The following is a 12,385-nucleotide window of genomic DNA, read 5'->3' as shown; positions in this document are numbered from 1 at the left end:
AATAGCAAATGTCTCAACTTTACAGAACAATGGAAACTTCCTAGCTATTAAAAATTGCTGTGATATCCTCATATTAGCCTTAATTATCTTAAAATATAGTGCCATTTATTTTGTTTTTGTTCTTTTTGAAAACATACTTCAAATGAATATTACTGTCATGTATTTTAAATGGTAGAGAACACTTTGCCTTTGTAGCCTTTATGTGGACCCAAGCCAAAATAAGATACACACGCGAAGATGGTAAAATATCTTTTCCATTCTAGAAATGTATTAGCTCTTTCTTTTAATGAGTATCTGTAACAGCTAATTGTATGCTCGGTATTCTAGTAACTGATGAGCTATAGTTAGGTTTTTTTCCTTCAACTTAAAACTTGTTTAAGTTCTTAGAATTACTGTCTTAACTTCAGCATTAGTATTTCAACCATTATATAAGGTGTATTTTGCCAATGTTGAGAGTCTTGAGTCTGTGTGACAGCTATCCCATTGTCTGCAGTGGGACATACCATGACAGCAGGCATCAAGGAGCTAATGAAGGTCTCGTATACTCAACAAAGGGCATCTGGTCGAGCCACCTTCTGCCCCTTCATAAGAAAATGAAGATAAAGTTCCCAAGCAAGTGCCTACTTATGTATATTCTTATCCCAGTCGTCGGCAGTCTCTGGTGCCACTGACCCCTTTGTGTGATGGCTATATTGCTGTAGCTATAGAGAGATGGAAAATGGAACTGCCTGATACTGATTTGTCACAAAAGCGTAATTTTAATTTTGTCTACCACAGTGCACTCTGTCTTTTTAATAGTTAGAAGGGGTGTAACAAAGGGGTATTTCTGAGTCAAAAAATGGAATAGTGCTATGGTAAAATCTAGAAGTTTCCTCAGAGGTCCTAGAGCACTGCGTTCTTAAGCTTCATTTCTTCTGCTGCGCTCTTCCTTTTGTTTTGTGATTATTCAAATGTTAATTGTGCTAGAACTTAAATATCTTAAATTCTTTTTGTGTGTGCTGAACTTCTACTATGTTAATGAAGCAGTTGAAAAAATTTCTGGATTGCGAAATGCATAGTAAATGTCATGCTGCTTCCCTACAGGTGAAACACAATAGTTCAATTTTGGAATTACTAGTAAAGTTACAATGCCTGTCTTTGCACTAGAAAAAAAGTTTGAATTCTTGATAAAAAACCCACATGCTTCTAGGGTAGCATTTTCTTTCCAGGAAGTGTTTCCTCAGAGTGTATTCCAGTAGTTCAGTTTTAAACTCTTCATGAACTTCTTGGTGCTTTAGTCCTTAGCAGTTCAGAACAACTTTCTCTATAAAACCGGCATTACTGTCAAAGAAGTGTTGCATTATCAAAAATATCATTTCAGTGCAGGAAAGCAAAGCAGCTCGGTCTTATAAGAGCTGTCATATGTTTTGGAAAACCTTTTTCATGGATAGCTTACTGACATCTAATAGGAATTTATAAAAATGCATACCTATTCATTCTAAATCTCCCTGTCCTTTCGCAAATGCTTGCAATTTCTTAGAAAAAAATTTACTTTGCAACTCTTTCACTTAACCTAATGAAGTCAGTAGGAATGAAAAATTTTGGGACTGTTTTTTTTTGTTTTATTTTTCTCCTTTTTGGAGAAGTTCTAAATAGCAGTTTCAAATATCTTAAATACGCCCTCCTTAAAAACAAAAAATAAATGCTGCAAAGACATTTTTCCACTTTAACTCAAATACAGACTTTAACATGAATGTAATCCTCATTAAAGAAGAGAATTAGTGATATGACTGCCATGTAAGAAATTTTGTTTGATGTTTAATTTTTTTTTTTTTTTATAAATTGGTAAGGATTGATTAAAAACACCAGGTTTGTGCTCATGAAGTAAGCCCTGGTGTATTTGTTCCACTTTTCAGGAGATTTGTGTAAAGCATCCGGTGTTACATCTGTTTAAGCAAAGATCAGTTGTCTTTTGTTAACATAAGCATGTACTGAGCCAATTGTTGCCCATTTGCCTGCCCTTATAAATTGTAAAGAAATTGAAGACAGCATTAACCTGAGCAGAGATAGGATGCAAAAGATCATCAGACCTACGAAAATAGACATCACTGCAGTATTATTCTAATAAGTTCAGCACTTCTGAAAACTAGATTTTGAATCTTTTATTTCTTCTTTTCAGATAATTTTCAAGCTCATAGATCTGTCCACTACAAAGACTGGAGTCTTCAATGTAGTCCTTAGTCATTGTTGTCAATCTTGGATATTTCCTAGTGTTGATGAGAGAAGTGCCTTGACAAATGCTTTCCTAAATGCTGGAAATTATTGTGAACTTATCACTGAGGCTTGTGTCTTTGGAACTGTGTTTAGGAGAGATCAAAGGTATAAAAAAATCTTTGTGATTATATTTGTTATAATTTTGTGTTCTTTGTTTTCTTTTAAACTTTGAAATAAGTATTAAAACAGGTTTTGTATGCTATTCTGTTAATTTTGTTGCTTTGTCTTCTTTTATCTTTGAAGGCTTATTCAGGATGTGCATGCCTTCATAGAAAATCTTGGAGAAAAATGTGCAGCAAACATTGTTACAGAAAGGTAATGACTTTGAGGATATGTATTACAGTATTTGGTGTGAATTGTGTCTTCATCATGATTAATGCTATGATAGGAAAGATGCTGGTTTTGAATTCAGCTTCTTATCATAGAATATCTCAAGTTGGAAGGGACCCATAAGGAGTATATTCATGACCTTTGACCAAACTGTAAGCGTAAATTAGTTGTTAAAAGACTGAAATTTACAGGCACAAAACTTCAAAAACTTTTTGATATCTCTATTTCTGTGGAGAGTTGTTTTAAACACCTAGATGCTAGTAAAGACCTCAAGATAGAAGCAGGGGCAAGTTATCTGGAACTCACAAGTATTCTTCATCAGCAATGATGAACAGACTTTAAAATTCTGGTTCTAGGTATATGCATATTGTCTCACTGCAGACAACTCGATGGCTGTATGTTGAAGTTAATGTTTGGTGCATTTTTATAATTTAAGAATTATCTTTGTCTGAACAAGTAGAGTTTGATTTTTATTTTTTTATTAATATTTTACAGTACAAATCGAGATGATCACTACGTTCGGGTTTGTGCTATTAAATTTCTGTGCTTGTTGGATGGATCAAATATGTTGCATAAGACGTTTATGGAAGACATTTTCATCAAACTACTTGATAAAGTAAAATTAATTTCTCTTTATATGTAAATGTAATGTTAGTACAATCGCTAAAATGGAAAATATTTAAAATTGACAGGATGTATTTATGGTTGTTTGTCTAGCCTCCCTATAGATTTGTCCAGTAATACACTTTTTTTTGGTTATGAGACAGAAGTTAATTTGGCCAAACCAAAATAGTAAAAATTGCCTTTTGGGTTTATTTCTCTCTTTTTAGTGGATTTCCTGGCTTCCTGGAACATTACTCAAATTCTAACCATTCTTCCATTAAGAATCTTCTTTCAGGCTGCATTCTGAAGCACTGCATTTCACTTTAACAATTGCAGACTACTTTTTGAATTGAGAGAACTTTGTCTCCTTAGAATACCTTTATAAATAGAAATAATGGAGAAGATTGAGGTCTGATTTTCATTTACATCATAGCTGCTTATGCATTGACAGTAGTCTAAAGTCGGTGGTAAATTACTGCAGCTGCTATTAGAACATCTAATACATTGCGGTACTATTGAATTCTGCTTCTGTCTGAAGAAAAGGAATGAGCTGGTCCCTCATTCTTCTCAATTAAGTACTGGAGAAAAGCGGATAGTATTTGTATTGTGAGATTGATCAAGCAGGAAAAGTGAGCTTTAGAAGTGACGGCCTTACTTTCTTAAATATGAAGTTTAAACATGAACAAATAAGTGTATTTGCATTTTAATATTAATTAGAACTTGAATCACTACATTATTTTCTTTTTAAGAAGTTAAGGAAATAGTTTGGGCTGTCATGTATTTTGAAGGGCAAAACAGAGCATGGAGGGAAAGAATCTAAGCTATATGAGAACATGAATTTCAAATATTTTAAAAGCTCCATCTTATCTATTTTCTTTCACTTAAAACATCTTATTGCAGAATATCAATTTCAGTCTCAAAACTAGAGCTATAGTTACAAGCTGATCTAACTGATAGCATGACTAATTAAATGTAGACTCTAAAGTAGAAGTATTTTCATTTATATACTCATCTCTTCACTTAGGATCTTTAGTTCTTACATAACTATATGACAACTTGAGTCTTCATATGCTGCATTTTATGTAGTACTATTTTAATTGTTCTTACACAGTAGGTGCTATAAATTCTTCAACTTTCTGATGTTTCAAGAGCTTTAAAATTAACATTTTCTATGCTCTTAAGTAAAAATAGTAATTGGAATTGTGTATGTTTTTCAGCTTTCTGAACTTCTGAGAATTTTCTGAAAAGCTTCAGAATTTTTCTTAATAACTTAAAGTAATATATTTTCCTAACTTTATGTTTAATGCTGATACTAACTGTGCAGTAGATGCTGCTTTCTTAGTGCAGTAAAGTGTATTTCCATGTATTCAATTTTAAAGGAAGAATAGGTAATAAACTTTTTAATTTGCTTTTAGGATGAACTGGTATCCAGATCTAGGACACGCTATTATGCAAACTCTTTACAGCATAGAATTAAAAACCGGGTATGGCAGACACTCTTAGTTCTTCTTCCAAAGCTTAACCAGGTATTGCCCTTCACTATGAATTATTAAATAAATAAATAAATACTTACTTTCAAGAATAATTTAGTGTCATGCAAACTGCGTATGTTAAATTACAGCAGGGTATAAAAGGCATGTAATCTCTGGCTGATGTAGAAGTTTTGTGTAGTTTCATTCTTTCAGTCTGAAGTCCTGGATTTCTGATACATTTCTAGAGGACACTGAAAACTGATTCTTGGATTTGTGAATTTTAGGAGGCTAGATTGTTCCTGTTAAAGCTAGCTAAAACTTTGTATTGATTATCTGATTGAAAGTTTTTCATTTAGTAAAAATGTTGCTACTTTATGAACAGTCAAGAAATTGAGAAATGTTACTTTCATCAAATGCTGGTATAGTAAAGTATATCAAAATATAGTAAAGAAACTAGATTTTAAAATGTTTTCATTTGTGTGTTAAAAATGTCTAACATTATTATATAGCTGAGAATGTTCTTTTATTTAGAAGTTTTTTTATTCATGGAAATAACTCCAACAATATACTAAGTGATTATCTGATTGTTTTCTCAGAATTTTTTGTGTGGAACCCTTGACAAAGTTTTTCAGGCTGGATTCAGTAATAACCAGGCATCTGTGAAATACTTCATAGAATGGATTGTTATCTTGAGTCTACATAAATACCCCCAATTCCTTAATAAATTCTGGGATTGCTTTTGCTATGTAAGTAAGAACTTTGGCATTCACTTGAAGAGTAATTTGAACAAAGAGGGTATAGTTTGTCTTCCCACACCTTATTTTCTGTGCATTCCAATCTTCCTTTAGAAGCAGTGGGTTGTTGAGCAGATCAATTTAACTTGGAAGTGATCTGAGACATTTAGAAATTTGTGATATATAAGTGGCTGAAAAAATGTGAATTCTACCAGTTGAGAGATTTCCTTTTACAATGTACTATTCTAGGCAGAGTAGAGCTGCCATACTGAGTCAGAGTAGTTGATGTAAGAGCTATCAGGAACACATGGATGCCCTAGATTCTGAGTCTGGGAAGGTACTGCAAAGTCACTTGTGGTTTCCACAGCCAGCTTTTGTCTTCTGCATCCTCTTTGTTAGCGGGAGTGTGACTTGCACAGCATGCATTCAATTTGCAGCTTTTAATATGGACTTCTCTCACAGTGGAATTCTGTGATGTGGTTCCAAAACTGGAGACAGGGTTTGAATGATGGTAGCTAAAAGCTGTAAAAGGGTTGACTGAGGAGAGCTGACTTACTAGCAGTTAATTTTTGTGTCTTGGATTCTTCTCTAAGTAATTATCCATAAGAATTGACCTGCAGAAACAGTAATTGTCTGTATTGATATCCTTGAATTTGTTAGCATTATATATTTGGGCTGAGAAAAAAAATGTATGTCCTTGAATCTCTTCCAGTGTGTGAGAAGACGTTATTTGGGATGGTGCCTCTACTGAAGCATTAACTCATAAGAGTTAAATGTAGATGTTTTCTTGCTTATCAAATAGCCTAGTTGCTACTGTAGTTTTTCTAAAAACCAGACAATAGGACAAGAATTAAGCTTACATTAAAAATATTGGAAAATTGTATGCGCGTGTGTGTGTGTGTGTATGTATATGTATATATATATGTATGTTTTCTGCCCCAAAAGGTCAGATTTTTAATAGTGCTCTCTTTTTTTAATACAGGTTTTTAATACTGAGACAACTTTGCTTATTAGTGATGTGGGCTGTTACGATTTATACTTTTTTTAAAGTGTATAAAGATGCCTTGTCATTCCATATAAACTGACAAAAAGTACTGTAAGGGATGTAACCTTTTCCTATTTCAGAGTTCTTTCCAAGAGCTCAGGCAGTTGGAATTACTGTTCATTTCAGTAGATGATAATCTGTTGATCAAAGTGATCTCATGCTGATAACAAGTGTACTAAATCACAGTGGGCCCATTCAAACAATCAGAGCAAGCAGAAAACATGTAGATTTATGAAAAAGAAATACAGATTGTATTTTCAGAGGCTATCCTTGTGTTGGGGAATATAGTTAGTGCAGGTAGCTCGGTGTGCAGCTGCAGTGCAGGTTGAGCTCTAGGTAGCAGGAGCCCCAGGCAAGAGTCCGTGAACTGGTGACAACCCTTCGCATTCCCGGGGGAATACAGTGAACTTGAGTTGAATTTTAGCTCATTTGTACCACTGTGTACTTTATTCTAATTGATGTGTTAGTAAAAAACAAATAATGTGTTATGAAAAATGAAATCTTAATAATATCAACTTTGTATTTTAGTAAATTTTGCTGTGGGAACATGCAGATTTTTTTAGTAGCGTTGATATTATTGCATGCATGGAACATGCTGTGAAAACTTAAAAGGTATAAAAACATCTTATGTATGCATATTTCTCATTACATTCTCTTTTGCTTTAGGATGAAGAAAAGCTTAAAACAAGCATCTGCACGTTTTTATCAGTGTTATCCCACTTTGACATCATTCTTCAAAATGCCTCAGAGAAGGTAAATTTGACTAGAAATGTTCATTGTTTATTCACTTGCAGAGTATACAGAGTTCTGAAATGAAAACCATTTTTGCAATCTATTTTTAAGACCTTTCTAATACCTACTTCATATTAAGGTATCCTTTGATGTGGAAAACCCTTAACTCTTCCTGTTACCTCTGTAAAAGATTGTACTTATGAAAATTAGCTAAATGGCAGATGTTCTGGATATATAGGGCCTGATTACCTGTGAAATGTTCTAGAATAGCTGCTCCAGTTTTAACTAAACATGTGGATGCACCTGGGTTTTCCTTGCTGCTTTTAATCAGAAGTAAATAGAGGTTTCCTTGTATGCACAGTAGTAATTTTTAAAACAAATGAATACATTTTCAAAAAACAAGTGAGGCTGTACATCTGTGTCCTAGTGAGAAGAAAGGAAGGAAATTAAGATCATGTTTTGAAGCCTGTTATTCACATATATGTACTGTTACTAAAAGGCAGTTTTTTGAAGAAGCATTTTATTGGCCACTCATAGCTTTTCTGCTTCTGAACAGTATGTTAAGACTTAACATGAATAGGAGAAATTTCTTTATCTTTTTTCTTAGAGGCCAGCTTTGAAGAAAGCTCTCATAGTTGTTCTACAGTGGTGTTTCAACCATAATTTCAGTGTTCGACTTTATGCATTAGTTGCCCTTAAAAAAATCTGGGATATGTGCAGAATGCTGCATGTAGAAGAATTTGAGAGTCTGACACCAGTTATTGAATCCAGCCTTCAGCAAGTGGAAAACATGCATGGCACAGGGTTAGTAACATTCTTCTGACTTACAGCTTAACTTCCTTTTTCTGAACCATTTGCAGCAAGTCTAATTTTCTAAAATGACATTTGATAATTTCTATGGGGTTTTATGTGTTTTTTTAACTCTGTTTAAAAAGAAATTGGCGCGGGAAGACATGGAACAGAAAAAAGCAGAGAGAGGAGTCTGCTTTTTTGTTTGCTGACAGCTAAAAGCTGACACTGAACCATAGGCTAATATCCAGCTTCCTTCAGAGACCTAGATTGGATACTTCTTTTTGCCAAACTTGCTTCTTTTGATAATACACTTTGGAGATGTGTTACAGACCTTTTTTGAAACATTAATAAAAGTTATTTCCTGAGTGCTGTTGTTTTTTTTTTAATAGGCGTTTACTTAACTATTTTCTTTCTCATACAATATGTAGTATATAAACCAGGTTGTCTTATTCCCATCTGACAATTTGAAACAAACAAAAAAATCCACTATCTTGCCTTTTTTGTGTATCTTACACTACCTTCTGCAATTGCAGGAATGCTAGAAGGAACTGGCAGCGAATTCAGGATCACTTCTTCTTCGCAACATTTCATCCACTTGAGGATTACAGTCTAGAGGCAAGTCTGAGACCATGTTATTTGTGTTTTACAACTGTTTTTTTATTTTTCTTGGTATTTTCTAATGTGAGATGAAATGATCGACTGTTATTCATTTAAAACTCTGAAAAATTACTTTGCTTAAATTGTGATGGATTTTAGACTAAGACTGCAGCTTAATTTTCTTCTTACTGTTGTGATAAAAACCTAGGTCAGTTAAGAGGTATGTGTGATGCGTTGTGCCCATCTGTGGGGGTTAATAGGGTTTTTGTGACTGGAAAAGGTGATTCTGATGACTGAAGAGCATCTACTTAATTGCATGTAGTTTGTTAGGATTTTTGAGACATCTGTTCTTAGAAGTAACTTGAGGTTGCCTAACTAAATTGTTGCTTGATGTGAACAGGATACATATATATAACTTTTAGAGCATCTTTTTCAGCTATTTATTTTGTTATAGCTTAAATAAATGACAGAGGAGTAAACACTGAGGAAGGAAGGCAAAAATAATAGTGCAGATAAATGAGATAGAAGAAGTAAGCTGAAAATACAAGCTAAACATGGATATGAACAGGGGTGTATGTTCTGGCACAAACAGTGCCATCTTTGAGAGAAGGAGTTTTTCCTGTTTTTAACTGATATTTTTGTGAACATAAATATGCTAGATAGTGGAAAGTGAAAATCCTGAACAAGAGGGTTAAAAAAACCAAAGTAAGGCTAGTATTTGTGAAGTATTTAAATGTATTCAGGGTGCCTCTTCATCTTGAAGGGTGCATTGGGATAAACAAAAAGTCTGGGTTTTAAACTCTTATTCAGTCTTTCCCTCAGGGTGTGTGTTTGTTTCTCCTTGATAAATTGTGATTAGCTGTATTGGTAGTGCTGAGTTGGATTTTACCACTAGATTTTAATGCTTTCTACTTTATTCCTTTTGACATTAAATCAATCCCCGTTCTTTACTAGAAATTTGTGAGAGTATTTGAAAACTCCTTAGTGTTACACATACAAGATTTTCACAAGGCTTTTGTGCTGAGAAGCAGAGTGTTAGTTCTTTTGTATTCTAGAATTGCAAAAGAGTAATCAATCTAGATCCTTAGAAAAGGTCTAGTTAGAGAGAGAATGAGACTAGATTTATGAAAGTTTGGGACAGCACTATATGTAAAGTTATGAATATAGAGAGATATATTAGCAAGCTGTGTCAAGTACCAAGGAAAACAAGTATTAAAAGCATAGAAGGCTAGATAAAAGACATGTGCAATAAAACTACCAGAGAATAATTAATTATCTGGGTTTGCTTGCTTTAGTGGTGCTCTGCTAATAACACTGTTACATTGCAGACAATATTTTACACTCTTCCCCGCCTTGCGGAACTTGCTGAAGATGAATGGATCTCACTCTCTAAATTTGACAGATTCACTGATATTCCTTTGCCACCAGGATTTCAGTGGTATCATTCTCGAACGAAACTTCGTGATCTGAAACCAAGTGACTGGTCTCAGCAAGACATGGGTAAAATATAGCTAATCTATATTAAATTTAATTGTTTGTATGTAGTAGCTGTATATATCTGTAATCAATCTGATCTGTTTTTGAGAGTCATCTACTTTCTACAATATTTAGATTTATCTTTACTTAAGTAATCTTCCTTACTGAAGCACTAGTTTCACTACTGCTTGCATATCCATATGAATACAACTTTTTTTTTTTATAGGTTCACATTCAGCTGAAACAGATAGCCAGACAGAATGGACTGATGTTCAGAAAAAGATTATACCTTGGAAAAACAGTACTCCTACTTTAGACTTGGAAATGGCATTTCAGGATCGTGCTGCTAAACTTGGTAAATCAAACAGCAGATTGATCGTGGTGGCTTCACTTATTGATAAACCTACCAATTTAGGAGGTAAGGTTGACTTCACATTTTTAAACTTTTATTTTAGACCTTAGAGCCCACTTAAATAATAGAAATTAATTTTATTTTATGTTGTTAATTACAAAATTTTTTAAGTACTGCTCAGAAAAATAGATCATTATCCTGAAAAAAGAAATACTACCTTCTTCAGACTAGAGGTCTTCTATAGTTACATTTTAAGGCAAAAAAAGAAGTATCTACACATAAAATGCATTAATTAAGTGGAACTTTGCTGTAAATCATGCTCAGTTTCTTACTGAATTTATATTCTTTGTTACAGTTGAGTTTTTCAACTACGGTTAAAGGAAATATGTTTTTCTTTAACAAGTAAAACAAATCTTTTAGACCTGCTAGATTCTCATGACTGTTGGTCATTAAAGTCCTCTTTCCTGATTAAGAACTACTTCACAATGTCATGTCAGTTGTGATATAATAAATCCTGCAACTACTTTACTGCCATTGTGTTTGATGTAATGCTGTCATGTGTCACCCTCTCAAGCCTTTCGTTTAGCAGCTGCTGGATTTAAAGCTTAAGCTTGTGTCTATATATGTCTAACCATCCATCCTTGCTAAGGCTTAGACACTAGCCCCTTATTTTGTGTAATGAGTATTGTAAAAGCATGTTGTCAGACATAGTGCTTTTTCTAATTTTTATCTTTCTGCTACGTTACAAAACATTTTTTTTTCTGTTTTTTTTATATGGAACAAGGCGTGGCTTGGAACAGATCTGAAACTAATAAAAATAGATGACTAAAGTAACATTGCACTTTTGCATTCTTTGTCATTTTCACCTACTAAAGCATTCTGGATTGGTGTTTATTTTCTACACAAAAATTACTTTATGTCTTGGTTTTGTAGGTTTATGTCGTACAAGTGAAATATTTGGGGCATCTGCATTAGTTGTCGGCAGTCTTCATTATATACAAGATAAGCAGTTCCAGCATCTTAGTGTTTCTGCAGAGCAGTGGCTCCCCCTTGTTGAGGTGAGTGGAAACATTTTAATCGTTAAAAAGTGTACTGAGCATCTTCAGTTGTCAGATGCATAGTGCAGAGTCTTACATTTTATCTTGAAAAAATGAACTTTTTATTTAATGGAAGCTCCCATTGTTATCTCTGACACTTAATCTTGCATGTTTTGGTATAAGCTGTGGGTCAACCTCATTAAAAAAAAAGAATTTTAAAAATACTTTCAGTTTCTTATTGCTGTGGAAAACTGATTATGTGAGCTGTCATTGTTACATCTTATTCTGTTTTATAGTGGTGTGTCGGAATTTAATGTTCATTTATAAAAGTTGAACAACAGTTTATTTATTTTGCTTCGTCCATTGCTTCTGGTAACTTCATTGTGATTTTCTGAGTTTGCCTGAGGTTAACTTGTGCCAACTTGTAGAACTATTATCTGGTTATCAGTTTTTCCAGGTCAGCTCTAAGTCATCTGAAACACTCAGTGGAAATTTTGGATTTTTTTTTTTTCCCCCATGGTGTTTATTTTCAGAACAAGATAGCTGTAGTGTGTTTTGCCTAAGACAGAGTGCTGATGGATACATTGTCGTGCCTGATCTCTGTACAGAAGTGTACTCATGGTAGAGCTGCTGTTGCATGAAGAAATTGGCATTTTAATACAAATAAGCAGTTTAGAGAGTAGGATTTAGATAACTAAGAAATTCTTCGCTTTGAGCTATCCCAAGTTGCAGTTCAGGCCTATAAGGCAACTCAGTTTCAGTATTGGCTGTTCTGTTGTTTTGGGAAGGAATTTCAGGTTAAATAACAACTGTCTCTGTGCCAGAGTGATTCTTTTACATTCAGATACAAGGCTTGTAGCTGTCAGAAGCCTAGAAGAGCCTTTCTTCATTGTGTTGGTGGGGTACATTTTTGTGGCATTACTAACCTTTTGTGTTATTGCTGAAGAGTTTATAAAATGTTG

At 33.8% G+C, this 12,385-nt stretch overlaps 1 protein-coding gene across 3 annotated transcripts in view; it reads left to right on the top strand.

Moving 5' to 3' along the window:
- Positions 1–12,385, top strand: part of TARBP1 (TAR (HIV-1) RNA binding protein 1) — a 34,668-nt gene that overhangs the window by 20,341 nt on the left and 1,942 nt on the right. For all 3 annotated transcript variants that reach the window (XM_017817564.1, XM_017817566.1, XM_017817565.1), the window contains 11 exons: positions 2,159–2,358; positions 2,497–2,568; positions 3,079–3,199; positions 4,602–4,712; positions 5,255–5,404; positions 7,104–7,190; positions 7,777–7,973; positions 8,495–8,576; positions 9,887–10,058; positions 10,261–10,452; positions 11,320–11,444. In XM_017817564.1, coding sequence (XP_017673053.1) covers positions 2,159–2,358; positions 2,497–2,568; positions 3,079–3,199; positions 4,602–4,712; positions 5,255–5,404; positions 7,104–7,190; positions 7,777–7,973; positions 8,495–8,576; positions 9,887–10,058; positions 10,261–10,452; positions 11,320–11,444 — 1,509 coding nt within the window. The remainder of the gene's footprint in view (positions 1–2,158; positions 2,359–2,496; positions 2,569–3,078; positions 3,200–4,601; positions 4,713–5,254; positions 5,405–7,103; positions 7,191–7,776; positions 7,974–8,494; positions 8,577–9,886; positions 10,059–10,260; positions 10,453–11,319; positions 11,445–12,385) is intronic.

The sequence above is a fragment of the Lepidothrix coronata genome, unplaced genomic scaffold (genome assembly GCF_001604755.1).
Source record: "Lepidothrix coronata isolate B3197 unplaced genomic scaffold, Lepidothrix_coronata-1.0 Scaffold61, whole genome shotgun sequence".
Classification (NCBI taxonomy): domain Eukaryota; kingdom Metazoa; phylum Chordata; class Aves; order Passeriformes; family Pipridae; genus Lepidothrix; species Lepidothrix coronata.
Note: the sequence above shows the minus strand (reverse complement) of the source record. Positions and strands in the feature narration are given on the sequence as shown.